Below are 27,790 nucleotides of genomic sequence, written 5' to 3' on the forward strand. Positions count from 1 at the left end.
TTCGACAATAGCGTGAGGGTTTTCATCAGCCCATATGTGGTGATTATGAAAATTAATAATCTTGTCTCGAGAAAAACTACATTCGTCTGTGAATTCTATCGTCTTCAGAAAGTCACAATTTCTTCTGATCATTTCCAGCATCCAATTGCAAAATTCAAGACGGTTCGGAAAGTCTCGCGGTAACAGTGCCTGTACTCGTTGCAGATGGTAAGGGTATAAGAGTTGTTCCTTCAAAATTCAAAATAACGTCATATGATCAACTTTTAGCTGGAAAGCATTCTTTCTAGTACTGGTAGTTCTTCAATCAAATTAAGTACTGCTTCCTCATACTGTGGTGTTCATACTTCTCGATGGCGACCACAATCCTGCGTTCTTTTGTCAAATGAACCATATTCTCGTAATCGTTGATGAAGTCGAGCAATTATTCTATGTGAAGGATGCTGCCGTTGAGGATACATTTCAGCATATCTTCTAGAAGCTTCTAACCCATTCCCCTGCGACAGACCGTAAACGTAATGCATATCAGCCATTTCCTCATTTGTGTATGCCATTTTAATAACAAGTGAATTATTAAAGTAACAAATTAAGAACAGAACAACAACCCACAATTAGTATTGATTCAATTTCGAAAATTCACAAACTGACAGCGTCATACCAATTTAATTGTCACTATCGCTAATAGCGACCTATTAGATAGTATAGTTTCGTATTTTCGCATTTATGACGATGTATCTCGATAGTTGTTCCTAAAATAATTTTTTGCTGCGAACTGGTTTATTTTGGACAAAAAATCCAAGAGACATTTTTTGTTAAGAATGAAACAGGCTATCGGAAATGGTAAACAAATAATAAGACAGAAAGTTACATTGGAAATAAATTTTAGGAGTTGCGTTTACCACCCCTTACAACCAAGGGGTGAACCAAATAAATTACTGGCTAAGTGTCTTTTTGGTAGTTATTTGAATTTGGTTAATTTGAATATTGTAACTTTTTCAGTGCTTGTGAAAAAAGTTGTTATACAAATTTTATGTGCCCCCTTTAAGGGGCTGTATCTTAACAAGGAATGCTCCAATAAAATTTCTTTATATGAAAGATCCTATCTTTTTTTCGATGAGGAATCACCTCCTCAAATGTTTTACACTTATTTAGTTACACCCTGTATTTTCTACTGTTTTTTTATGTTAATCTACTGTTTTCGACACAAAATCTACTGATTCTCATGAAATAAACCTGGTATGGTCCGACTTTGTGCTTGACAAAACTCACGATTTCTCAAGATCTCCGAAACTTCCATTACTAGTAAATTACACGTTACAGCTTCGAGGCGCTTCATCTAGATCATCCCTCTCTGCCCGACAAACCGATCCGACCTCGTCAACTCGCGTCCCTTGGCGCGTCGCGACGCCGGGCTCTCATCAGCAGCGGCAGCCGCCTCCGCCGTCGTCCTAGCGAGCAGTCGGTGCAGGTGGCACGAGGTGAATCAATGCAGCAGCCGTGATGCACGGCCCCGATGGTGAACGAAGGCCCCCCGGCGGAGCCCTGGCTGCCCCCGCCACCGCTCGATCCAGAGCTCAGGCACCACATTCAGAACTGTCCCTGCCGGTGCGACCATATGGGCTACGGCAACTTTCTGGACTACCAGGTGAGTTATTGGGTTGGTTTTTGATTGTGCGTATCCCTATATTTTTTAAAAGATTTTCGGAAAAAAAAGTTCAGTTCCTAATAGTTCAAGTTGTCTCACTAGGCTAACTTGAGGCAATTTTTTCGACGCGCGTATCGCTTACCGAGTTGTCATCATCAGGAGATGACTAAAACCCATTCCTTACAATTGGATTACAGTTTTTTGTATGTTTCTGGATAAACCATCACATTTTTAATTTGTTATTGTATTTTTCATGCTAAATATTACACTTATGACTACTGATGATACTGATAGTCTATTTTCTTAACCAGTGGAGTGGAGTTATAAGAAAATAATTTTCCAATACCTATTCCTATTCCTATACAAAAGTAAAAGATGTAGTCTTCATTTTGAACATGCAATGTTGTTGTATGATTTGATATAACGAATCTCAAAAGACTCTTTATATTTGTATGTATATGGTGAATAACAAAAATAAGTAACAGTCGCATTAATTACTTTATTTCTGACCGGGATATTATAAGCTTATATCGTCATAGTTACGCTATCAATAAAGGGGGTCATAACTCCCTTGGGACATTATAGATTTTATAATTCCCTCTACCTTTCACAAGTAAAAATAAATAGAAATGAAAACTGAACCATATTTTATTTATTCACGTCATTACAAATAATAAATGTACAATTTTGAAATGTTCCCTGAAAATTACTTCCGCCACTGGAAACAATTTCTTCTTTTGTATGGCTGGAGCTTCTGTTCACTACAGTCGAGGTACCTGCCTCTTCTGATGACAAAGTAGACAACATACGCGCCGTTTTATTTCTCAATTCGATGCTATCCTCCAAATACCCCTCCGCCACCGTGGAACTTTTCCAACCTCCGTGTCTTTTTAAGTTAGTCATAGTTGCTCCTGCATTGGCTAGAGCAGTAGCAGAAGTGCGACGAAGGCAATGTCCCGTATAGGAAGATGAGTTTGGCAATCCTAAATACATTGCGATTTTGCTGGGGATTTTCCCAAACATGTTTTTTCCAATTGGCTGAGATGTATATTTATTTTGTCGGAAGCTCAAAAAAAATCGTTCAATACCTTTAGGACGCAAAGACATATAAAGTCTTAATAAAGGTAAAGCGGAGAACTCTTTTTCATCCACAACTGTAAATTTCTTCGATACACCAATTTTACTTTCCGGTACGTTCACTACCATAACGGAATCCCGGTCCTCTATATCCGATATCTTCATATTCAAAAGTTCCTGACTACTGCATCCTCCAAAATAACCCATAATCAAAACAACCTATAACAAAAAAAAGGAAATAAATACACACAAAAAGGAAAATAAGAAAAAAATTACCTTATGCAATAAATGAATATCATTAGGAGCGTCCTTTAGGAATCTGCTAACATCTTTAGGAGATAAAACAGCAGACTTTTTCGGCTTATAACTCTTACTCTTCCGTTTCAAAAAAGCCTGTAGTTCATTGATCTTGGTGATATCTCGTTTCTCATGTATAGTCACCATCGATTTTAGCATTGACCATTTAGTCCATAAAGAATTAGGACTATACGTTTCTGACTGAAACGAATAAACACAATTACTACCAAATCTACCGAAAAACATAGAAAATTCCTTACCAGTTCTTGAAAATATGCCAGAAATACAGTTTCAGTGACATCTTTTGGCATAACATTTTTCCGTGTCAGCCAGTCCAGATATATCTTGTATTCTTTTTGGTATACGGCTTCACTTTTCGATGGAATTAATGATTCTCTTGCTTGTTCAGCTTTTTTCAAAATATCCTCCATTATATTTGGGGTAGAAAACACGTTTTCACCGCAAACACAGCTTGATAACCAAGTTCTGTTTATAAACAAGTAACATAGCAACAACCTAGCAACAAGAAAACTCTACTATAATCAACGGTACCTGATTCAAATATACCGGGAAGGTAATGAATTGGTACATTTTTCCGTTTCAAAAATGAACAAAATTTTATTGAAATCGGTCAGAAATAAAATTATCTATGTACCACGGGAATTAATGAGCCTTAATAACCTCAGGCAATTGCTGTCCCTCGGGCCAGAGGCCCTCGGGACGCAAACTTTGCCATCGGTAATTAAGGCCCTCCTAATTCCCTTGATACATAAATAACTATTTGAATTTCGATTGTAATTTTGAATACTTTCTTTGAGAGCTGTAGTTGAAGTCAAGCTACAAATTAATGAAACTTATAAAAACTTCATTGTTGAGAGTGAAAACAATATACACGGAAATCCAAGTACTTTTTGGAATATTATTAAGAGTCAAAAATGCAATTCTAGAATTCCCGGCATTATGAAGGATGACAATAACTCTTATTCCAAACCTCAGGAAATCGTCGACGCTTTTGCGAATCATTTCAAAAGTGTATACATCATATCGGATATCTCCCTGCGTGGTATGCTAGATAACTTTCCAAACAATTTTCCGGGTATAAATATCGAACATATTAATGAGATAGATATTATTGAGACCATTTAGAAATTGAAAAACAAACTAGTTGTTGGACCGGACCACATACCGAGATTTCTAGTAAAAGATTGTATCCACCCTTTATTAAGCGCTTTGCTTCATATCTTCAACCTTTCACTGAAAACATCTACGTTTCCGGAGATTTGGAAAACAGCACGAGTATATCCTATCTTGAAGAAAGGGGACGCAACTGCAAATTACAGGTCTACTTCTATATTAAGCAATTCTCGAAACTTCTCGAAATAATTCTATACGGTTTTATCCATAACTCGATTAGAAATATAACGATCAACATGGGTTCGTGGAACAAAAGTCATGTGTGACCAATCTTGCATGCCTTTCACAACATGTTTCAGATGATTTAGACCAAAAGCAACAAGTTGACGTAGTTTATACGGACATGCAAAAGGCGTTTGACCAAATTGATTTTTACATCCTCATTCAGCGACTATCATCGTTTGGCTTTTCTGGAAGTTTAATTGATATTTTCACAAGCTATCTCTTTCACAGAAAGCAATACGTAGAACATTAAGGTTTTCAGTCCTCTTTGTACACACCTAGCTCAGGGGTACCACAAGGCTCCAACTTGGAGCCTCTTTATTTCTGCTTTTCATTGATGACCTGGCGAAAATGATGAACTGCCCAAAACTTCTTTACGCTGATGATCTAAAGCTATACAAAGTAATTGACAATTGTGAAGACTGCTTAATTTTACAAAATTAAATCGATTTAGCAGTATTCGACTGGTGTTCCAAGAACCATTTATGTTTGAACATTAGAAAAAAGAATATTATAGAATTTTCTTATGTTATTGAATGCATTCCAGTTAGTCGAGTAAATGAGATGACAGATCTTGGAATCACTTTTGATTATAAATTCACTTTCACTACCAACATAGACCAGGCTATTTCAGTAGCGAATCGAATATTGGGCTTTATTAGGAGTACCAGAGAATTCAAGAATATCAATACGATTATAACACTGTTTAATGCCTATGTGAGATCTAAACTAGAATACGGCGTGCTAATATGGTATCCAATTTACAATTGCCACATACATCATATTGATGCTGATGCATCAGAATTCGATTCGATCTAATAGTGCTCTACTTAGGTACTTTATTACCTGTAGAATATGAATTAATGATGAAATCCTTACATCTTAATATATTCTCATTAGTAAATTATACTTTTTGGGAAAGAAAGTTTTTGGATTTCTACTATTCCATCAAATAAGTGAATGAATGTCATTACGATGTCATCGATGACATAAGAAGATCAAACTTAGTCCGTAACATAAAAATCGTAATTTATGAATGAATTTCAATAAATCGATGCGATGTAGCCGTTACTATGTGGTAGGAAATCATAATGAAGAAAATAAAATTGAAACTTTCTATGCTTTTTACCACTTTTATTTGTAACTAACGTTACTGCAGTTTCGTCCTATAAGGACATTTTCAAACTTATAGGGGAGCCTGGGGCAAGATGAGATAGTTAAGACAAAACTCGTTATACAAGGAAAATTAAACTCTTTAATAACATTCTTTAACAAAAGAGGTAACCATTATACATTTCTCTCTTATAATTAAACGTTGTAGCATTGGCAAATAATGAAAAAATAAACTCGGCAAATTTCCCGTTTTGCCCCATAACTGGGGTGAAATGGGAAACGCTGTGGGGCAAAACGAGTACGCTTTTTAATCGGGTAGACAGCGTTCACGAATGTGTGCCTCTTCATCTTCCTCATCTACTCCGGCATATGAATTATGCGCCCAACCGTGGCACACGCCGCATATGACCCAACCTTCGGTTGAATCTGAGTATAAGTACCCACAATAGATGCAAACACAGTCATCATCCTCTTCTTGGGATGAACTATCTTCCGATTCAGTTTCTTTTTTGCACCTTTTGGTTTGACGCTTTTTCTGCAGGTTTTCCTTGTCAGTTGTCTTTTTAATCTTCTTTGCAGTCTTTTTTCCAGGTTTCTTTATTTGTTTTTTACCTTTTTCAGTCACTTGATTATAGTATCCCATTATGCCCCGATCATCTTGCCCCGATCCACACGTAGGTAAAAAAGATGACGCAATTCTAACCTCAAACTTTACCGTCGAAAAAATCTGGTTTGAATTTAATGTTTTGGACTACTATAATAAGCTCGGGATTGAAATAATACATTAACACAGGTACTTACATGACTGTACATCAGTTTTCGAATCAAATATCGCGTAAAACACTTGCAATATCATTTTTTTCTCTCTGCAACGCAAAAATGAGTTCTAACCTGTTCGCTCTGCTTGGACACACTAGCAGAGAGTGAAGTTCGTGCAAATGGCGCTGTCGCCGCTCCGAACACAATTACTATTCACGCACACAAGCTTTACTTCCCGTGCTGCCCCGAACTTCATCTTGCCCCGGTCTCCCCTACATTAAAGGGTTTGAAATGTGTTCTTGAGGTATACAGGAGGAGTAACGGGAAAATACTTCAACCAAAATGTTCAGTCTTCATGGTCGGGAAAAGCCTATAACTATTTCGTCATAAAATATCTTAGATAGGTAATATAATTTTAGCAGTTTGATGTAGATCAGTATCACCCTCTCAGCACAGGGATTATTTGCAGCACTCAAACAATTTTCAGTGAACGAATTTCCGCCTGGTAATTCACCAACATAATGCTTGGCTTATATGAGGTGCATAAATTTTAATGATGTACATAACACTAACGCGAGCGAATTAAAATACTGAATATGGAAATGACTCGCGGTATTTTAACGGCTCGCCTTCAACCACCCTACCACAGGCAGGGATAAAGTATCAAACTTAAAATTCAAAGCGTCATTTGGGTGTTTCCATTCAATTTTTTCCAACGGGGTAAATGAAAGAAATGAATAAATTGTAGTTAAGCCCGAGTCTGTCGAAGATTTTTGAGAATCGTTCGCAATAGAGTAGTCATTTGGAGTAATGACTTATGCAGGCAGATTTTTCATGCAGACGACTAATATGGCCCACTTGATTCAATAAAAATATTAATAATAATACTTCTTTATTCACTATAAAAAGTACAATTAAAACTAACAAACAAAAAAATAAGAAGAAGAAGATAACTTTCACTATAAAGGTGAATAGGGAGAGTATCAGCCAAGAGTATTTTTCAACTCAACCTGGGAATATAAATAGTTGAATAACAACAACAAAAAAAAGGGTATGACTATTTTGCAGGTCTGCAGATCTGCAGGTCAGCAAATTGTTCTCAGTAGACATTGCTCTTGTTATCGTGTAGGTGGACAGAAATTCTTGCAGGTCGGGTCTCCCAGATATGAATTTTGACCAGATTATTAATTTTCCACAGAAAATATTTCGAACCACTACTCAAAAATTTCACAATTATAAAAAAATTGAAAATATATTTCGCAGGTGGGCAAAAATTCTTGCAGATCGGGTCTCCCAGATATGAAATTTAAAACAAGCAAGACAAAACACAAATTTCAGCCTCTCTAATTTATTTCAAAGAAAAATTATCAGTGCAGGCAAGTCAAACTTTGCCTCGAGTAAAAAGTATTGTTTTTGTTGTAATTTGCTCATTGATGTCGTATCAATATTATTGTCTATAACGGGAAACCGCTTCATTTTATTTCGTTTAAATCTTCAAAAATTGTTCGCGCTCTTTTAGATAAAAAAAACAGAAGCAATCTTCATTTACGTCGAGGCCGGCCATAATTTTCATGAGGCAGAGAATTGATTGAAAATTCACAAACAATTGCATAAAAACCATTTGTTTAAGTGACGAATGCACTTTTTTCTTTAACGGAAATGTCAACCGACTAAATGTGCGATACTATTGAGACATAAACCCACATATTTTTCGAGAAGGACACACTCAAACTTCAAAATCTCACTCACCCACGAATTTAAAAAATTGTGGCCAACAATCAAAATGAATTCGAATATCCAGTTTGTTTTCCAACACAATGGGGCAACCCACAATTTTTCAAGGCCTGTAAGGATTGTGGGTAAGCACGGTCCGTTGGAATGGCCTACTCGTTCACCGGATTTGACTCCTTTTGATTTTCCTAATACTATACTATTTCAAATCTTAGGTTTATATTACGCAACAATACGGAAACTAAGGGACAGCATTACCGAAAAGTTCCAAAGTGTTCGAATTAATTCCGAAAACAAACTGTATCACTATAAGGAAGTTTAAGTAAAACATCTTGAACATTGTTCAAATGATTTTTTATGTATAAGATGAACAATCACGTGGTTGAAATAAAATGCAATAATTGTATGCCCTTGAAATGAACACTCAAATATTCATTTCTTGCAAGTCAAATTCCAATATTAATAACTCCGCAACCAGTAATCTAAATTAAAAAAGTGAAGGTCACGTGAAAGTTCACGTTTTGATTCACTTCCGATAAGCATCGCCACTAATCTCGATGGGTTGAACGCGAGGTGGAGATCTTATGAAGTGAGATCTCAAGTCTTGCTCAATTTTAGAAGTTGCAGAGAGAAAAATTTACGTATGCCACCGGCATTACGGTAAATGGTGTAATATTCAAGATACTCGTGAAAATCTGAAATATAGATGGAAAAAGAAGAGGGCCCAAGATTGATTCTTGGGAAACACCGAAGCCCACTTTTATGGTGTCAAACTTTAATGGATCAAATACTACGGACTGACAACGTTCTGATAAATATTCGCCAAAACATTACGATCCATGGTGTCGAATGCCTTAATGAAGGCAAATCAACCGACCTTTACCAATTGAAGTGAGAATGCCATCGGTGATATTTAACACGGTTGTAACCGTGCTGTGTACGAGTATAAGTTTGTGGTATATCCACCCATGCAACGGGTTCATCCTGATTAGGATAATTTCAGGATCTCAGTGTTCTATTTAGGTTTATGGTAATTAAAATATGACGAGATGGAAAAACCTGGATTTGCTAATAAATTTGACTCCATAGGAGTAAAATGATAAAGGATGTCGGTATATTTTGAATATTAAACAGGAGATAGCATCTTAGAAGGCGGATAAATCCTCTAACGAAATAACGACGCTATTAACCGGGACGCCTAAAATTCACAGCACGCCAGGATATTGTGTTATTCCTGGGGTTTCCTAATAATTGAAAATTATTTAGAAACACCTCCAATCTCCTCGGATTATGCTTTTCGAGATTGTATCGTGTGTTGGAAAATATTACCTTAGGGCAAACAGTAAAGTCCTTCCTTGACATCAGTCTTGTGTATTCACGACTTGAAGTAGATTGCATCTAAGTTATTTTTTACTGAAAGGTGGGCGAATAATAACACTAAATACAGTTTTCTGTGGTTTTTGCTCTTAGGTGTTTACATTATGACATAAGTTAATTTTCTGAGTCACAGAACTCAAAAACTTCCATCGTATGACATAAGTTATAAGTGTACGAGTCACAGAACTCGTAAACTCATATCGTATGACATAAGTTATGAGTTCATGAGTAACAGAACTGGTCTCCTGCGCCGAAGGGAAGCAAAGACCATAAAAAAAAGAGAAGAAGAAGAGAAGAGAGTCACAGAACTTGTGAACTTATATCGTATGACATGATTTATAAGTTTATGTCACAGAACTCGTAAACCCATATCATATGACAAAAGTTATGAGTTTATAAGTCGCAGAACTCGTAAACTCATATCGTATGACACAATTTATGTGTCACAAAAGTCGTAAACTAATATCTTATGATATAAGTTATGATTTTATGAATCACAGAACTCGTAAACTTATATCGTGTGTGACATAATTTATAAGTTTATGAGTCATACTACTCGTAAACTTATATCGTTTGATATATGATGAGTTCTGTATTTAACACAGACATAGACAGATTGATTGGAGTTGATAAATTATGGAATTAATGAAAGTGCTCTATTGTTTTAAAATTTATTCTGGAAAAACAGATTTCAAGCTACCAAGCTAGGGAAAAGAGTGCTTAACAAAAGTCCATAGGTTTCAATATTATTTCAAGTTTTGAAATAATCAATTCCAATTAATGTACTCCCGCATTATTTATCCACGACTTTTTCAGTTCTTCAAAAGACAGATGCCAAAGCTAGTTTTACCATCTGAAGGTGTAAATGTTCGAAAAACGTCGCAAATTCCTCTATTATCAATCCAAGAGTCTCACAAAATTCACTTCAAGAAAACGATTGAATGAAATTTCCGTTTCCATCTCCACAACTAAATGTCGTCTTTCAAAACCATTCGAAATTGTGTCATGAGAAACTTACACGGGATTAAATGGTAGAGTTCGTAATTAGTAGCCGGGTAATTTTCCGTCAGTATCTGCTTTACTAAGTACTTATTGCTCCTAAACCGATAATCCCTTCTAATGAAAACAGACTACCCCACTACCACCTTGTATGAATGACGAACATGGCTTTCTCGATTCACATCTATTTCACGTTCGAGTGTCATCGACGGTCTTTTGTTTATGAGTGAAGACAATGCAAGAAGAGGAAATCGACGTTTTACGGGTCCTGTTAGAACGTAATGGTTTTTCTGAGTATTACATTTCTTTAACACTGGGTGATCCGTTGTTTCCGTTGTTTCATTCCATGCCATCTATTCATGAGCAGATTTGAAATAAGCAGTAAAAGAGGTGAATTACCTGGACTATTTCCCACGAAATTGCATCAGTTATATGTATGATGTATTTGTCATTTTTGACGCAAATAAAAGTGAAAAAGAGAACTTTGTATCTATTCCCAATAAAGTGTACGCTTGGAAATTAACAACCAAGAACTACCATCTCTGGATTTCTAAAAAAAAAATCTTCCAGATTAAGACTCAAAGTTTAAAGTTTATGGTTCTTCCATATGAACCGTATGACCAATGAATTGATCTGAATTTAACAAAAAGTAAAACTGAAAGTATCCTATAATACTGCTTGTACAACTGAATAGTGTTGAGCAACTAAATAATATTTTGGTCAAACTAAGCAGACTATCGCTTCAAGAATCACGATACACCAGATTCGGTTTCGTGTACAACATAAGTCTAGTGTTGCTCAACATGTCTTGTAGAACGGAAACAGATTGGATGAGAAATGTTTGAAATTCAATTGACGCATTCAAAATACTAGAAGTTAAAAAATATAGAATGGGATCTATGAGGGCGATGAAGATCCCATTCCAAGACTCAAAGTCAGTTGTGAGGAATGAGTTTTGATTACCTCCTGATAAAGCTAACTAGATTAGCAAAAAGCGCGATGACAGACATTACTAATGTTCATAAATCCGTTAAGAGTATAAACTTTAATCATCTTCCTTGTTTCAGATTCAACCATGCCCTCATGAGCTCCAAATCCGAGAAACATCCTTCAACGTGCCTCAATACTACAACGGTGTTCGTGACTACTACCACCCCTACGATTACCACAGTTCTTTCGACTCCTGTTCCTGCAGCTCGGAAACCGATTCGGTGAAAGCTTCGTTCCGCGGACCGTGGTGCGTCTGCATCGTGGTATGCGTCGTCGTCGCGACGCTGGCAGCAGGACTGGGACTCCCCCTCGCTCTGAACCAGAAGACGCAGCCGCAAACTGCCGAAGAGCGCCTCGAGATCGTCAAGAAACTCCTGAAAGACGCCCCGCTGATCGACGGTCACAACGACCTACCTTGGAACATCCGGAAGTTTGTCCACAACAAGTTGAAGAACCTAAACCTCAGTGCCATAAGCGAGGAGGAACCCTGGGCAAAGAGTCGGTGGTCTCACACTGATTTACCTAGGTAAAAAAGTTTTATACTGCTTCCGCTTTTTTTGGCAAACAATGCCGCCTTATGGGGCTTATTGCATTTTTCTTTCCATATTTCCATAACGCCCATTTCAGTTTGTATAGTTCACCTGTTGTGTGTTTTTCAATTCTTTTTCGAACATGACAAGCTGTCTTAGCCCCTTTGTTACGTTTCCTGCATCTATATGCTCCTGTTTCCTTGAATTGACTATGTCCAGAAAGTATCACTCAAAAGTATTCTGAAATGATCCCTTCTGTGTTCGAACAGTTCACTTTTTTTTCTTACGGTTCCTTTATATAAAGGTTTTTCCGTATTGAGTTATCAGGTGTATTCTTCCAGTATCAACCCATTTCCGTATATAATCCTTAGCTGCAGTTGCAGTGGCGGTTTGCCCTTGAACTGATCTGAAATTCTGACGGTAGCATATTCTTAGGAGTAACTTCAATTACACAAAGTCTGAAGAGAGGAAAAACCCGCTCTGTTACAGGTTGAAAGCTGGTCTTCTGGGCGCTCAATTTTGGTCAGCCTACGTGCCTTGCAAAGCCCAACACCTGGACGCCGTGCAGGTCACCCTAGAGCAGATCGACGTCATCACGAGACTGGTTGAATACAACACGAAAGACTTTGCCTTGGTCAAAACCACGCAGGAGATCCGCGCCGTCCACAAAGAGGGCCGCATAGCCTCTCTCATTGGGGTGGAGGGTGGGCACGCTCTGGGGAACTCCCTGGCCGTCCTCAGAACTTTCTACAACTTGGGAGCTAGATACTTAACCATAACCCACTCCTGCGACACCCCCTGGGCCACAGGCACCAACACGCAAGTTCAAGAAGGTCTATCAGAGTTCGGGAAGAGCGTCATCAAGGAAATGAACAGGCTAGGGATGATCGTCGACCTCTCCCACACTTCAATGAACACTGCCAGGGCTGCGCTGAACGTATCGCACGCTCCCGTCATTTTTTCCCATTCGAGCGCCTTTTCCCTCTGCAACTCGTCTAGGAACGTGCCAGACGACGTGCTGCGATTGATAGCGCTCAACGGAGGAGTAGTCATGGTGAACTTTTACAGCTACCACGTAGCGTGTAACGAAACTGCCACTTTACAAGACGTAATCGACCACATTAACCATATTAGGGGAGTCGCCGGAGTCGACCACGTGGGGATCGGAGCGGGCTACGATGGGATCAATATGACACCTAGCGGGTTGGAAGACGTTTCTAGGTATCCGCATTTGCTCGCGGAGCTGCTGGCTGATCCTGCTTGGAGCGAGAAGGATATCACTTCGCTGGCTGGTCTGAACTTGTTGAGGGTATTCGAAAAGGTAGAGGAGGTAAGGGACAAGTGGAAGTTGGCCGATGTTCGGCCTGTCGAGGATTCGGCGCCGGCTATACACAACCCTTGCTCTTCGTTGTATTCTTGACACAGGTTTATTATGTATTTAGGTAATAACAGGTATAGTTTTATTTTCTGGTTAGTTTAAGGCAAACTGCTCGCTCCCCCAGCTCGCGATATAAAGTATTTCGTAAGTATGTCAGGAAAATTCAGGAATGAATATATGGCGTTATCATATGGATTTTTTTAAATATTATTGTAATTCAATAAATCCCAAATAATATTTGACCTTGAGTCAGTGGCGTATACAGATCTCGTTTCGTTGGGGACCAAAATATTGATTCTGGTGATGATACTATCGATTTAACTACATTTTCAGATTATCTATTTCAATGAATCATTGATAACACAGAAAAATATTTTACAAAATGCGTATCAATTTTTCTTGTAATACAGCTAGACTAAATTAATATTATGAAGGAAAAAATATTTTTTGTATGTTTGTTTATAATGGATTGACTCAAAAACTACTTGATCCATTTTAAAAATCATTTCACCTACAAAAATTAAATTATCACCGAATAACTGGGCTAGTAGTAACAACGACATCTTTTACCTCAATATTTTTTAGTCACTGTCAAATTATACTGGACTCTCATACACTATTTGAAAAAAAATACGAAACCTGAATTATTTTGAGGAAAAATACTAATAACTCAGTTCCTGAATTCTTGATGTATTAACGACACTTTGTATGTATCTCTGGATGCAACTGGAAAAGTGGGTGGCAGAGCATTATTGAACCCCTTTCAAAAAGATGAGGATTAAAAGCATTTATTTTTATTCCCTTTGAAAGACGTGAAAAATCTGCTTCGATTTAGTGAATGTATTGAGGCATCTTCAAAATATATAACTCACCCACTGCCAAATTTGAGCACAAACTTTTATATAAATACCTAATAGGTTATTGGCCAATGATAATTCGACAAAATCGAAATTTCTTCAAATATTTTGGGGGTATATATGTTTTCTTTTGATATCTTCGGTTTGTCGAATTTTACATTGAAAAACCCCAAGTAGACAAATTTCCAAAAAATGGTAGAATATCTCGCGAGTACCGTAGGGTGGATAATTAACCTAGCTGTACTATCATTTGAAACGCACAATTTTTAAATACATTATATCCAAAATGTCATCATGTTTCACATTTGTATATAATTTATTTTTGGTACAGAAGGAGTAACAGGGCTGCCCGATTGAATATTTGAATATTGTATCAAAATGTCGCTAACGGATAAAGAATTAAGGGCATGCATGTCCCACTAAGCATAAAGTTTCGTCCTTGCGATTCATTTAAATTTATAATTCCTTCAATGAATATATATCACCTCATGCATGAAATTTATTTCATTTCGGGCTGATAGTAGGATCATTGAAGTTGAAGTTATCCAGTTTCGTAGGTTAATTTTCATCTTTCTATTTTATATTGATTTACCCCACTTTTGAGTATGTTAATTGGATTTTTAACCGGAAGGATTGCACTTTATTATAATTTGGCAGTCCTGTTTGTTATTTTCATAAACTACTCTAGAATACGAGCAATACTAAAATGTGAGTATTACGAAACATTGAGTAAAAATATTATACATTGAAATCATATGCTTCTAAAATCGAAATGTGGTCACTACATTGGAATATACATCATTTTCAACATCCATCTATTCACTACTAACCAACAGAGACTTCAACATTACTAATTCGAATTTTTATTAGGTAAAAATGAAACTCGTGGAATAAGATTAATCCCAAATTGTAGTTTTCTTCAGTTTCAACCTTCTTCGTGCGTCAATAATAATGTGTATAAACTGTATAATAGTGATAGGTTAGAAAATTTGCCGAATATCATCAACAGTGCTGTAAACCTGTGACGTTACGAAACTGATGGCTGTATTGGAAACAGAGACGACTTGAAAAATATTCGCAGAACATCAGAGACTAACGTTCATGAAGTAGCTATACAAATTTGTGTTCCCATCACCTTATATGTATTCAAGACTTGCTGAAACAATATGCCGATACCGCTACACGTTGAAGGAGAATAGTGATAAACACCCTTAGTCTTAGGAAATTACAAAAAAGCATTTTCCGATCATATTAACCACATTCTTCATTTTATCTTTTGATATTTCACTCACAATTTGTAGAGTTAGTTAACGTAAACTCATTAATAATACCGTATTCGGTAAAACAATAGAAAAGTTTAGAAAGTCTTCGAGCCCGGAAGTTTTGAATATTGAATTTCGATTTAGAATGAAAAAGAAAATGCGAAAATTTGTTCTGAATTATATAATTTCAGGAATTAATTGTAGACTAGTGAAAAAAACATTAACTTCATCTAATAGGACATCGAAGGGAATTTTACTAGAAGCAAAAATTACCTTACATCTTCAGATATTTTAAAACGTTGTTTTTGTACAATAATAATAGAACGTAATCATAAAATTGTACGGTGTTTCCAGAAATATACCCCATAGTCAAATAAAAAGTAAAAACATGTACTACGATTATCCATGAGTTTTAGATATCAATTTATTTATCAAAGATAGCTATTATCATCTCATACAAAACAAAAACCATCCCAATAAATCCAATACTGTTCAAAGATAACTGTGCGGTGGATTATCTCAAGCAAGTGAAATGTATCAGTATTATAATATGAAAAAATAGGTTGTAATAAGGTTGTACTAATTATCAAAACATACATTTAGTCTGAAATATGAACATGTTTTTTTCAATAAATTGATGGATGTAGCCGTTAATACGTGGTAGGATATCATAATGAAAAGAGAAATGCAAATTTCTATGTTTTTTACTACTTTTATTTGTAACTAACGTTACTGCAGTTTCGTCTTATACGGACATTCTCAAACTTATACAATAAACTCTCATTTTTAGTTTAAAGTAGTATGTGGCTTGTTTAGCTGTACTAGTTTATTGTATAATATTTATTATTGTATAAGTTTGAGAATGTCCGTATAGGACGAAACTGCAGTAACGTTAGTTACAAATGAAAGTAGTAAAATACATAGAAATTTTTATTTCTCTTTTCAACATGTTTCAAGTTTGTACGGCTTTTCTACGAGTTACTACGTTTTGACAGGTGCGCATTACTTATTTATTCAGTGTCTTTTGTTTCAGACCATCACATTGTTCTAAGCTTTTCTGTGTCCCTCATCAGTTATAACTGTCATATATTTCTCCCTTCTTAGAGACGTCCTTTCTTGTATGGCATCATTGAAATGTTAACAAATGGACGCTTCACGTTTGGTATCAATTGAATGTAAGTTGACAGAGAAAACGGGAAGTAGATTAATATGTAAATGTCAGGAAGTACTTTCCACTATTAATATCATTTTGTAAGGTGTCGCGCTTCATATAAACGTGGCCATTCCATAAAGAGTTGGAAATCAAGAGTTCTTTATTTTCAGTATATCATTAAAATGATTAGTAATATTTAGTGTGAGGGTGAAGAAAAATTTCGTAAATATTTCTCCTGTCATATATATTGTTTTTAATCAATAATTACCGTCTTCAAATTGGTATACAGCATTTGATCTGTATAAAGTCACTAGTCTGTAAATATAAATAGCAATTTTTGTAGAATGTTTTAGCTTTTGAAGCTACTATTTGTACTGAAATGTATCCTGCCGCATGATTGTCTGAACAACTGGAAAAATAATCAATGCATATATAATGATATCAACTTATAACAAAAGATATCAAATCATACAGGCAAAAAATCAATGGTTTTCTCCTGAAAGCTGTACATTCAACAAGAAACTTTGTCTTGAAGATTTTTATGATTTCTCGAGTTTCAGTTAAAAAACTCCGTTACAATTCACAGCAAAAATAAAAAATTGAAGCGTCTACTACCCGTCCACTATTTGAGAACTACAAACGTTTTCTGACGTGTTTTCTGGCGTTTCATCGTATTCCAGCGTGTATTCCAAAACGATTCGCCAGAATGGAATGATTCAATTTGTGTCACATGTCAAATTCAATAATAAAAACAATCTTTTCAATTTACTCTAACTCAATTATAATTGTATTTGTGAATGTAATAATTTCCCACCTTTATTTTGTACATCCTTACAATGAAAAGTTTTCAGCACTTTATTAACTATTAGGGTCAAAATAAGGCAGAAACTGCCAACTGACGTAACGTAATGTCAAATTCCGTTTCAAAACCAACCCCACGCTAGTTTTGAATCATGATGAATGCGTTTCAAATCATAGTTGATGTGACGTAATCGTTTCAACGCCAGACAGAATGTATTTGAATCACAGACGAATACGTTTTGAATACATGAGCGCCAGAAAACGCCAAGTTAAGTCCATATATCCGAAGTTTCAGTAATCGACATAGAACTTCCATCTCTTTCATTTATATCTATCTATATGTGGATTTTTCCAGTTGATCAGAGGTAATATCTTTGCATCGTCCCAAATATATAATTACTGTACATATTCACATATGTGTTGCATATAGACGGAAGGTTCTCAACTCGAATTGAAACTATCAATGGATTCATTCCCAAGCACTTTGACATGACTGATGATATTTGAATATCAATAATATAGTAAACTCTCCATCCAAATTTTCGTACCAGAAGAAAATACACTAACAGGTGTAATAAGTGCATCAGTTTTTCAAATTATTAATAGGATGATGAATAGGATTCAATAAATGTAACAAACAAACGATATTTGTATCTTTCAATAATTTATTTGAGAAGACAAAAATGAAATAATTATAAGAATACATGAAACGAAAGAAACTGACCAAAATTCCAAATGAAAGAAAAGTGTACAAAATAGTTTTTCTACTTTCTTCAATAGGATGTATTGTCTCCACTAGCCCTTCTGCAGACTTCCATTTTTCTACCCATGCTGTCGATAGGGTTGTTGATAACATGCTGAGGAACATTGTTCCACTCTTCCAAAATAGCATTTCGAAGCTGTTCTAAGCTGTCAGGTGAATCATTTCTGGTGAGTTAGGTGGCCAATCCATCCATGCAATTCTTTTTCCTCCAGAGCGTTTTGCACAGCCAGTGTTCGATCCTGACGTTGTATTGTCCATCATCTCCAACCGCTTACTTGTATTTGGTGAACATGACCACGTTCTGTGAACCTCAAGATTACCCTAGACACCGTGCTCTGGATAAAACCTAGTTCTCTAGTTATATTCATTTATGTCCACCCTTGCTCGTGCAAAGTTACAGTAAGATTTTCTTGATATGAACGTGCACCAGGCATTAAACATGAATATCTGACACTATATTATCAGACACGAGTTGAAAATTCACTGATTTCAAGTTCATTTGAAAATTTTGATACAACCGAGGACATAGTTTTTTGTGGCTTAACACCTTTTGATGATTTTTTGTGATAACCAATCCTATAAAACATTAAGATATACTCCATTCCTTAAAATCTGGTTTTTCATAAAGTTTAGCTCTAATGCACTTCTTATGCCGGTGAGTGTATATTTCTCAACATTCAAAATATAAAAATCGAACATTCGTTTTGATTCAGTGTGTCATATCAAATTTTATTAGAAGATATTGAGAAAATTACTAGAGTTTTTTCCCAACATCAAACAGTTATTTCAAGACCTCGACACGTATTTCGATCACCAAGTGATCATCTTCAGGACGAAGATCAAACAAAGATATTGAGAACATTTCGTACATATACTGCACAAGGTATATTTAATAATCAAGGGTGGTCGCTTGCCTCAGCTTTTTGATGTGGTAAGTACCACTAGATCTCAGTACTACCAACATTTGATTCTCCCAAAAAGCTCAAAAAAGCAAAAGTGCTCATCATAAACATTTCCAGCAGTAGTGTACACACAGGGTAATTCAGTATCAACGTGGCGGTTCACCCTTGGTCATGTTCCAGCCCAACCGTTATACTAGTTCACACATAGTATTTGTATCGAATGTTGTGTAGGTGTTTGAATATTATAAGGCAACCGTATAGAGAAATAATAATTGTTAAATATTTAAAGAGGCTTTTGATAGTGCAAGTTGATTGGTAACAAAGTTGAATATTTATTGAATAGAAACGCAGAAGAGATATAATTTAATGAAATTTTATAAGATACGTTGTGTTTGTGAAGTTTATAGGAAATCGTATTTATGTAGATATTATGTATTATATTCGACCAAGTGTATTTTAATAGTTCAATATATGACAGATTTTTAATAATGTGCTTTTTCGTCTTCACCATCTTAAACTTAAACCTCACACATGCAGAGGTGTTACAATACTTCTGCCAGGTGTGATGTTGAGGGTCAAAAACTTACAACAAACTTTTCCAATGATTGTAGCAGAATCACCCTGTATTTCGAATAGGTAATGCTGATTCCTTCTGTTTCAACTAATTCAAATTTGTAAACAACCAACCAAGGGCACTTCATAAGCCATAGTATATTTAAAAATCCCATTCGTTTGAACAGCGTATCACCAGAGTTTCATATGAATGGGTTTTCAAACGGATATTTTTTGAAGTTTTAGACGGATATACCTTCATAGATTAGTGCTGGTTTCCTGTTCTGTGATAAGAATGCTATTTTGTTTATTTGCCTAGTGGGATATCTAGTTTCTCATCCAGTATTCATGCATTTGGTTCAAAATGCGAAAACGTGTTTCATGTTTTTTTTGGACTTGGAAAAATTATGTACGGCACTTGTGTTCGGCTGATCATACGAGAGTTTTTTTACATAAAGCCTGCACAACAACACAAGTGAGTTAATACAAATGCAACTGTGTAACATTTTCTAATTTTTTTTTTGTTGTAGTTGGGTGCTGTCTACTAGATCATGCTCAACTGCAAACACAAAATATATTTTTATAATAATCTGAATATAATGAATTAACTAATATAAATAATATACACTTCTTTGTACATCAGACCCAAGTTTGTGCAGGCATAACTTTAGGCATCTCTACATTCATTTCCAGACATCGCGGAATACCTGAAAATCAAATTTGAAAAATTCACCAAGATTATCCCAGATACAAGGTTGTTTCAAAAGTTTAGTCCGTTTAACTGTCATGTGTTTTTGTAGCTCCATATCTCGATAAATATTAATTCTCCTGAGCATCGAAGTTCTGGTAATGGTAATAATGGTGGTAAATTTACCATTTACCAATCATTTACCATTAGAAATAAGATCTGCAAATTTGAGCAACATTCATTTCAAAAAGGCGGTGAAGAACCTACTTGTTGATAGACCCTATTATAGTTTGGAAGAGTATTTTAGTGAATCATTTTAACAATATTTTAGCAATATATTAGCAATTTATTCTTTGTACTATCACCTTATACATGGTGGTATTTTATCGATACATTTTTAGAACTTTTTTTTATATTTACATTCATACATTTTTGGAACTTTTTTATATCTACATTTATACTTTTTCTATACCTTTTAACATTGTATCCCTTGGACTTTGTCAATAAGATGCAAATCTTTGGAAATAAAGTATATTTTGATTTGATTTGCCTCACCCACTATAGACCCACTATAGATTCCAGACCTTTTGCCAACAGACTACCATTTTTTCAAGCAATTCAATTACTTTCTCACCAGTAGAACCTTGGGCAATCAAGTTCAAGCGAAAACGGCCTTCGTCGACTTCATCGAATCCTAAGCAAAAAGATTTTATGCTGTCGGTATTAATCAACTTGTTTCGCTTATTTCGAATGAATTTAATGAATATTCAATGATATATTGACTCATAAAAAAGGAAAAAACTTTTGAAACAACTCAATACAACAAAATACAATACAACAAAGACTGTAATAGAAATAATAACGTCAATAGTGAAATGGTCTCAACTTTTTCCAAAATATTTGTTTTGTAACAAGTGTACAAACATAAAAGCAAGCATAACCATGACTCACTAGTTTGTTGTAGGACAATTATTTCATTACATTTTTTCTGCATCTATCAAAGCTTGATTTGTTTGTTGACATTCCAGCCAAGAGAGGTTATTTTATATTTTCACTTTTTTGGCACTTACTCCCTTACTGATTTATCAACAAAATGAATCGCTATTAGGCAAATCTACTGTCTTGCCGGCCTAGTTACCGGCGTATGAAATAAAGTTTTTTTTGGCACTTCTTAAATAATTTATCAACAAAATGAATCGCCATAAGGCAAATGTAGTATCTGCCTCGGCTTAATTACCAGCGTGTGAAATACAGTTTTTTTTTTGGCATTTACTCCCTAAATGATATATCAACAAAATGAATCGCCATCAGGCAAATGCACTATCTGCCCCGGCCTAGTTACTGGCGTGTAAAATATAGTTTTTTTGCACTTATCCCTTACTGATGTATCAACACAATGTATTGCTACTAGGCAAATGTAGTGTCTGCCCCGGCCTAGTTACCGGCGTGTGAAATAATGTCGATTTTGTTGGAGCAATGTCATGTTGCAACCCTTCTTTCTCTTCAGATATACAAATTATCAAATTGGAATCCTTCTAATGGATAAATCAATCCTAGTTAGTTTCAGTTACACAGTTACAGCTCTAATTTCATATCGTATAACAATAATTTTTCTTCTTTTCCACATATTTCAACGTCAGGAACTTTAAATCTCCATTACTAGCAATATTTATTATAGACCTGACAAATTACTTACGAGAATATTGTCACATAATCAGCAATTGATCTCAAACTATACACCTTGTGTCAGAGCACTGGAAGACTTGGTACTCCTTATAATAAAATTCATATGAAACCAAAGTTTGTATACTTGCTTGTATACTTCAATATATTCGGAAAATAGTGTCAAGTTACAGATGTCTAGTACAAATCAAAATCTAATGATTATGAACGTTGGAAAGTATTCTCAACAAGTAATATCAGTTGGCGAACTCTCCATAAATGTATACTCACTTTTCTATCGATATTGAACTCCAAGAAAACATTGCTCGTTTCAAAGACGCTAATGACTGACTATCTCTTTACATGCCCTTTCTATGTCTGGATACTGATACTTGAAACCTGCGGCAATAGTTTTTTTAGGAAGCACTTTCTGCCCTTCGGTCATCATAACAGCTCTTTCTTTGTTCAACAATAAATTAAGTACAAAGCTTGGAAGAGGAATGAAGGCTGGGCGATGTAAAGCTTTCCCGAAGGCCTGAAAAATAACAGAATTTTACAAAAAGAAGGCCTTACCGAATTATGTGACAGTGAAATTTCAGTATATTCCTGCAAATGATGATTTATTGTTCAAAAAGAAAATTAATAATAATACATTCATTGCACATTAGTATCAACAATTACAATTACGATTTAGTAATAACAATTACAATTTTTATTTCGATATGCCCCAATAAGCAGTGGACATTCAGTTCAGATATATGTGTGAAGCTAAATTTAACGAGGCATGTAAGCCACTATTTGAATCCCATAAAATATAAACTGCATTATATATTAGAAACGGTATTGATTATAACAATTACTTCCCCGGTTAATACCACACTGGACATTGAATTATATCTGACATACATTTATGCAATTATACCACCTACAGATCGGTTTTAAGGTATGAACTCTCAAGTCAAGCGTGATCAGAGAAAGTAGTTGTTTTCCAGTATGCATTTATTAGAAACTACTGTATAAGTATCTTGGGAGAGATAAATGTTTCAAGATTTCATTTCTAAATTTTTATTTTCTATTACTATAACTTTACTCTTTCAATAGTATAACTATAATTAAGTTGATTAAAAAAACAGAATTCCAACAGAACTCCAAAATGTATTTCACAGTTTTTTTGAAAAAGCATATTAAATTATTCCCTGCAAAAAATCATGATCTACTTACATTTGAAAAATCTTTATTGGTACATGGATAAGGAGCTACTCCATTCAATACTCCTTCAACAGTGGGTTTCTGAATTGCAAAAATAATTAAACTGATAAGATCGTCGATGTGAATCCACGGCATGTATTGTGAGCCATCACCTACAGGCCCACCCAGTCCCAAATAAAACGGCAGGTACAGTTGCCTGATCATTCCCCCAGTTCTTCCAAGAACTACTCCGCTCCGAATAGTAACTATTCTGCATGAACTTTGTGATTCCAGTTTCAACGCTGCTGCTCGCTCCCAGTCTTTGCACAACTTCGAGAAGAAGTCAAATTCGACTATGCACGAATTCTCATCGTATTCTTTCGAGGTATCAGGTTTGTAAGCACCAACACCTGACATTGTGACAAAGACCGATGGCTGAAATAAATAAATACTGATTGTTTTTTCATCATTTTAAATGATGGTCTGGGATAAGTAAAAATATAAATACAAAACAGACATTTCAAATTTACGCTTCAATACTTTTACCAAATGAGAAGATAGTGCATATTTCATTGATATGTTGATTCCATTTGCAATCTTTGATAAAATAAATGATTGGTTCTCACGCCAAACGTATCTATCATAATGGGCCATAATAAGTCAATCTATCAGTTTTAAATCTTTAAACATAAACTGAAAGTTAAAAGCTTAGTGTATGAATCAGCCCAAAGTCTCACATATTTTACTGAATTCACCTGTTTCATGAATGGTTTTTTTATTTTAAAACCAGTCCTATGAGCCAAATCCAGTGTAGATACGATATTAATATCATTAACCAATCAAGTATTATTGGCAAACATAATGAAACTTCTTGGAAAATCAGTGACATCAATTAAATGTAGCAGAAGACCCAAAATAAAACCTAGTGGTTTTCCAAAAGAGTACTTCAAACACTGATATATAACAACATTTTATGTTGACGTTGGAGAAAACTTTTAATCCATTTATACCTTTGAAATGCCTAATATAATTGTCCAACAAGATCCAAAGCCTAAGAAAATACCTTAACACTGGCTTCGTCAATCAATTTTGCCAGACTCTTCGTAGTGTTGATTCTCGAATTGTAAACATTTTGTTTGAAGCCATGCGTCCACCGCCTTGAAATGTCCATTACGTTTTGACCTGCCAAGTTGACCACGGCAGTTGTATCTTTGGGAAGTCCTTTGGATAGTAATTCATTCCAAGAGATTCTCTGAGGTCCTGGCATACGAGAAATAACTGTAACGCCATATCCTTTTGTTTTTAGTGCATTGCATAAAACAGATCCTATGAAGCCCGTTCCGCCACCTAGAAAAATTTAACAAGAAACGTTTCCCAAATTCTTAGTGATATACCAAAAAGAAAATCATTATATACTGCTGACCTACAAGAACGTTTAGAGGTCCTGTCATTTCCACAGTTTTCTGTATTTATATACAATCATTAATGTTCATAAAAATAACTACTCATTTTTCCATTAACCTCAAAAAATATGACAATTAATGACATATGACATACAACATCAACATAGATGGATAGATAGATAGATATTCATTTATTTCTACAAGTGAATCTTGTAAAAAAGTCAAAAGAAATACTTTGTTCGAGAAATACGTCAGTGAACAAAATTACAAAAGATTAATGAGATACAAAATTTGAATACAACACGTCACATACACATATAAGTATAGAGTTGATAAGATGAAATTTAACATACACTATTAAAATATTCATCTATAGTATAAGGCTCTATATTGCATGAAAATTCTTTCAAAGACTTCAGAAAACCGCTGACCAACCCAATGTCTCTTATATCCTGTGGCAGAGAATTAAAAAATGTAATCGCACATCGCACTGTATACAGTACTTCTTTCATATAGAGATTTTTTATGTATTGGATATAAAAAATCATTCCTAAATCTTGTTCCATACTTATGTATTTTATGATGCTTTTCAAAGTAGCTTGGTTGATTTATTAAAAATTTTAATGACTCAAAAAAGTATATCGCTGGTACTTGTTAATAATTTGTTCATTTTAAAGATTCCTCTACATGATTCTTTGACCTTCATACCAAAAAGTATTCTGATTACCCTTTTTTTGGCAGAGAAATACTCTGTTCAGCTCATGACTGGAGCCCCAAATGATAATACCAAACCTTATTGCAGAGTAAAAATTAGCGTAGTAGACAGTCATCAGAACATCATTGTCAACGTATTCTTTTTTGAGAATTCTCATAGCATATGTAGTTGAAGAAAGTCTTCTGCAGAAATTGTCTATTTGATTTACCCAACTTATATACGATATATATATATATATATATATATATATATATATAGACGTGTTGCAGGTCACTCTAAAATCATTGAAACTGATGCTCTTCGGTGTCTCCACGCTGTTATCAATTTTGAACATGACGCAATCTGTTTTTTCATCATTTAAAATCTATTTATTCTCCAGAAAAAAGTTTTTTCTCCTTTCTATTACAATACTTCTGTGTTTTATTATGTGTGGTAAGTTTGCACCTGTCAACAATAGGTTAGTATCATCAGCATAATTAACTATGTGAGGGGAATTTGAATTTACCACCATGTTTATGTCATTTGTAAATATAATGAAGAGTATTGGGCCAATATACTACCCTGTGGAACTCCCACAGACGTCTCCAAAGCCTCTGATCGCGCTGCTGTATCTTTCAAGTTCAGTTCTACGATTTGCTTTCTGTTTTTTAGATACGACTTGAACCAGTCATAGGAGTTCCCTCTAATTCCATATTTGTAAAGTTTGCCTAGTAGAAAATCATGATCTATACAATCAAAGGCTTTGGATAAGTCCATGGAAATCCCACAGGATAGATCCCCTCTCTTTCCATTGCTTCCAGAATTTCATTACTAAAATTAACAAGAGCTGTCTCAATGGATGTCTTTTTCAAATAGGCGTGTTGGTGACTAGAAAACATATTAAAGTTTGAGAAGAAAGATGTTAGTCTTGTGGCCATAGCGTTTTCGAATAGTTTTGATATACATATCAGAAGACTAATTGGTCTGAAATTATTAATGTCTGAACAACTTCCTTTCTTATGTAGTGGTTTTACAATAGCTGTCTTCAAATCATCAGGAAAAATTCCTTGCTCGAATGACATATTTATCAGATGAGTTAAAACACTAACTATTTCATATATACAACTTTTAATGATAAGTACAACCACAGCACCACATCATACAATGGTATGCTGTGACAGCATAGGTACCGTACATAAGGTGTTTACTTCTATACGGTGGCATAGGTAACAATCACTGGTCTATTGCGCGTAAGGAAAGCATACTATTAAAAAAAGAGAAAAAATCATGTATACTATCACTATACGTATGTAGTATAGAGTTCACTGCCAACTAGTTAGCTTCAAAAGTCTATATATTTTTTTCATTTTTTCTTATTAGCTAATTCGATTTCCAGTAATTCTATTTCTAATTTGTGTTTTTTCATGATGAGGAATTTTTCTGCTTTCATGTGCCAAAACTGGGTATCCAAAATATGGAATATCTCTCGAATTGCACAATTTTGACCAGTTATCTTCGATTTTGACATTAAATTCTTCTTTTCTCTCTATCTTCATTGTGCTTGGTGAGCATGATATACTTGAAGAAATTCATAAATTTTCTGACATTGCTACATGTATTTAAGGTTCAAGAATGCCTGGCTTAATTAATACATTGCATAATATCGACATTTGATATGAGTTAAAAATTGTAGCTGAGCTTAGGAAAGTCTGAATTTGCATGATATATGGAGGATAGTTAGAGAAATCAAAAGAGTAGTGATCTGAAATGAAAGGTTGACTTGGAACCTCTGGCGTAGAATAAATTCGAAACAAGAACTATACCCAAACATCAGAACTGGGGCACTCTCCACAAACACCAGAACTGAAATAATCTTCTCGAGTCGCGTTTCACCAACCACTTGGTAGTCACCTTCATCTACTGAACACCAACTTGGTTAATGAAACGCGCATCGAGAACAGTATTTCAGTTATGGTAATGGGAACAGTGAGTATTCATGAAATGTTTACTCTCTCTAATTCAATATTGAGTTATGTATCAAGTTGCGTGACCAATTTTCAAATTTAAGAAATCTACACATATTTTGAATCACCAATTCCCTTATACTTTTATACCATAGAAAATCATTGAAAATTGAGGAATTTTTTATACCCTGGCAACCTCGCTGAAGGATGAGAAATTAATTCATGCCATTTGTATGTATAATGAGTAGCAATTAGTGTCAATAGGTAGAAATAAATTATGAAGAGGTGTAAACAAGTCTTTATAAATGATTAACTTATCAGTTCAATGTGTGATTAATATTAGGCTATCCATTTCCTTGATAATGCAATAAAATGTTTTACCCAAGGTATAACTCAATGGATTTTTAACTACAAAAAACATTTTTTTTGAACATCTTCCTTGCAATTGAGACGACAGAATATTCTTATTTTAGAGGTAATTTTCCTTTTCATGACCTAAAAATTTCACCCTAGGAACTGAAACCGGGTTATTGGCCATTAAAGATAACACTCATATTATTTACAGCTACCTAGGTAAAATATGAAAAAAAAA

At 35.0% G+C, this 27,790-nt stretch overlaps 3 protein-coding genes and 1 long non-coding RNA gene across 6 annotated transcripts; 2 read left to right on the forward strand and 2 right to left on the reverse strand.

Moving 5' to 3' along the window:
- The first annotated feature begins 1,187 nt into the window (after window positions 1–1,187).
- LOC111502511 (dipeptidase 1) lies at window positions 1,188–16,332 on the forward strand. Of its 2 annotated transcripts, none has more exons than XM_023156604.2 (3): window positions 1,188–1,642; window positions 11,479–11,927; window positions 12,421–16,332. In XM_023156604.2, exons 1-3 carry the CDS (start codon window positions 1,511–1,513, stop codon window positions 13,349–13,351), a joined length of 1,512 nt encoding a protein of 503 aa, XP_023012372.2. In that variant the 5' UTR covers window positions 1,188–1,510; the 3' UTR covers window positions 13,352–16,332. The 2 variants fall into 2 exon arrangements, with proteins under 2 accessions (XP_023012372.2, XP_023012373.2); XM_023156605.2 differs by lacking the exon at window positions 1,188–1,642 and adding an exon at window positions 10,885–11,352.
- LOC141482890 (uncharacterized) lies at window positions 2,158–3,854 on the reverse strand. The gene is made up of 3 exons (XM_074176845.1): window positions 3,277–3,854; window positions 2,996–3,217; window positions 2,158–2,938 (listed from the first exon to the last, which is right to left on the reverse strand). Exons 1-3 carry the CDS (start codon window positions 3,445–3,447, stop codon window positions 2,291–2,293), a joined length of 1,041 nt encoding a protein of 346 aa, XP_074032946.1. The 5' UTR covers window positions 3,448–3,854; the 3' UTR covers window positions 2,158–2,290.
- Window positions 16,333–16,337: 5 nt separating the features above from the next.
- LOC141482891 (uncharacterized) lies at window positions 16,338–19,501 on the forward strand. Of its 2 annotated transcripts, none has more exons than XR_012465787.1 (2): window positions 16,338–17,747; window positions 19,165–19,501. It is a non-coding gene; the product is annotated as an uncharacterized lncRNA (long non-coding RNA). The 2 variants fall into 2 exon arrangements; XR_012465786.1 differs by having other exon boundaries at window positions 19,168–19,501.
- Window positions 19,502–20,154: 653 nt separating this feature from the next.
- Window positions 20,155–24,700, reverse strand: LOC111502512 (epimerase family protein SDR39U1). Its single transcript, XM_023156607.2, has 5 exons — window positions 24,561–24,700; window positions 24,201–24,484; window positions 23,171–23,572; window positions 22,241–22,484; window positions 20,155–20,306 (listed from the first exon to the last, which is right to left on the reverse strand). Exons 1-4 carry the CDS (start codon window positions 24,586–24,588, stop codon window positions 22,290–22,292), a joined length of 909 nt encoding a protein of 302 aa, XP_023012375.2. The 5' UTR covers window positions 24,589–24,700; the 3' UTR covers window positions 20,155–20,306; window positions 22,241–22,289.
- Window positions 24,701–27,790: the final 3,090 nt, after the last annotated feature.

This window comes from Leptinotarsa decemlineata, unplaced genomic scaffold (genome assembly GCF_025532065.1).
Source record: "Leptinotarsa decemlineata unplaced genomic scaffold, Ldec_3_MD MMD2_tig00002082_RagTag_RagTag, whole genome shotgun sequence".
In the NCBI taxonomy this organism is placed as follows: domain Eukaryota; kingdom Metazoa; phylum Arthropoda; class Insecta; order Coleoptera; family Chrysomelidae; genus Leptinotarsa; species Leptinotarsa decemlineata.

Excerpts from the sequence above, each read along its gene's own strand:
- LOC111502511 (XM_023156604.2), top strand. The coding sequence starts at position 1,511 with ATGGTGAACGAAGGCCCCCCGGCGGAGCCCTGGCTGCCCCCGCCACCG. Across the intron at positions 1,643-11,478 it reads GCAACTTTCTGGACTACCAG|ATTCAACCATGCCCTCATGA; the intron begins GTGAGTTATTGG and ends TCCTTGTTTCAG. Across the intron at positions 11,928-12,420 it reads TCTCACACTGATTTACCTAG|GTTGAAAGCTGGTCTTCTGG; the intron begins GTAAAAAAGTTT and ends GCTCTGTTACAG.
- LOC141482890 (XM_074176845.1), bottom strand. The coding sequence starts at position 3,447 with ATGGAGGATATTTTGAAAAAAGCTGAACAAGCAAGAGAATCATTAATT. Across the intron at positions 3,218-3,276 it reads TGGCATATTTTCAAGAACTG|TCAGAAACGTATAGTCCTAA; the intron begins GTAAGGAATTTT and ends TATTCGTTTCAG. Across the intron at positions 2,939-2,995 it reads ATATTCATTTATTGCATAAG|GTTGTTTTGATTATGGGTTA; the intron begins GTAATTTTTTTC and ends TTTTTGTTATAG.
- LOC111502512 (XM_023156607.2), bottom strand. The coding sequence starts at position 24,588 with ATGACAGGACCTCTAAACGTTCTTGTAG. Across the intron at positions 24,485-24,560 it reads ACCTCTAAACGTTCTTGTAG|GTGGCGGAACGGGCTTCATA; the intron begins GTCAGCAGTATA and ends AAATTTTTCTAG. Across the intron at positions 22,485-23,170 it reads CCAATAAAGATTTTTCAAAT|GCCTTCGGGAAAGCTTTACA; the intron begins GTAAGTAGATCA and ends GTTATTTTTCAG.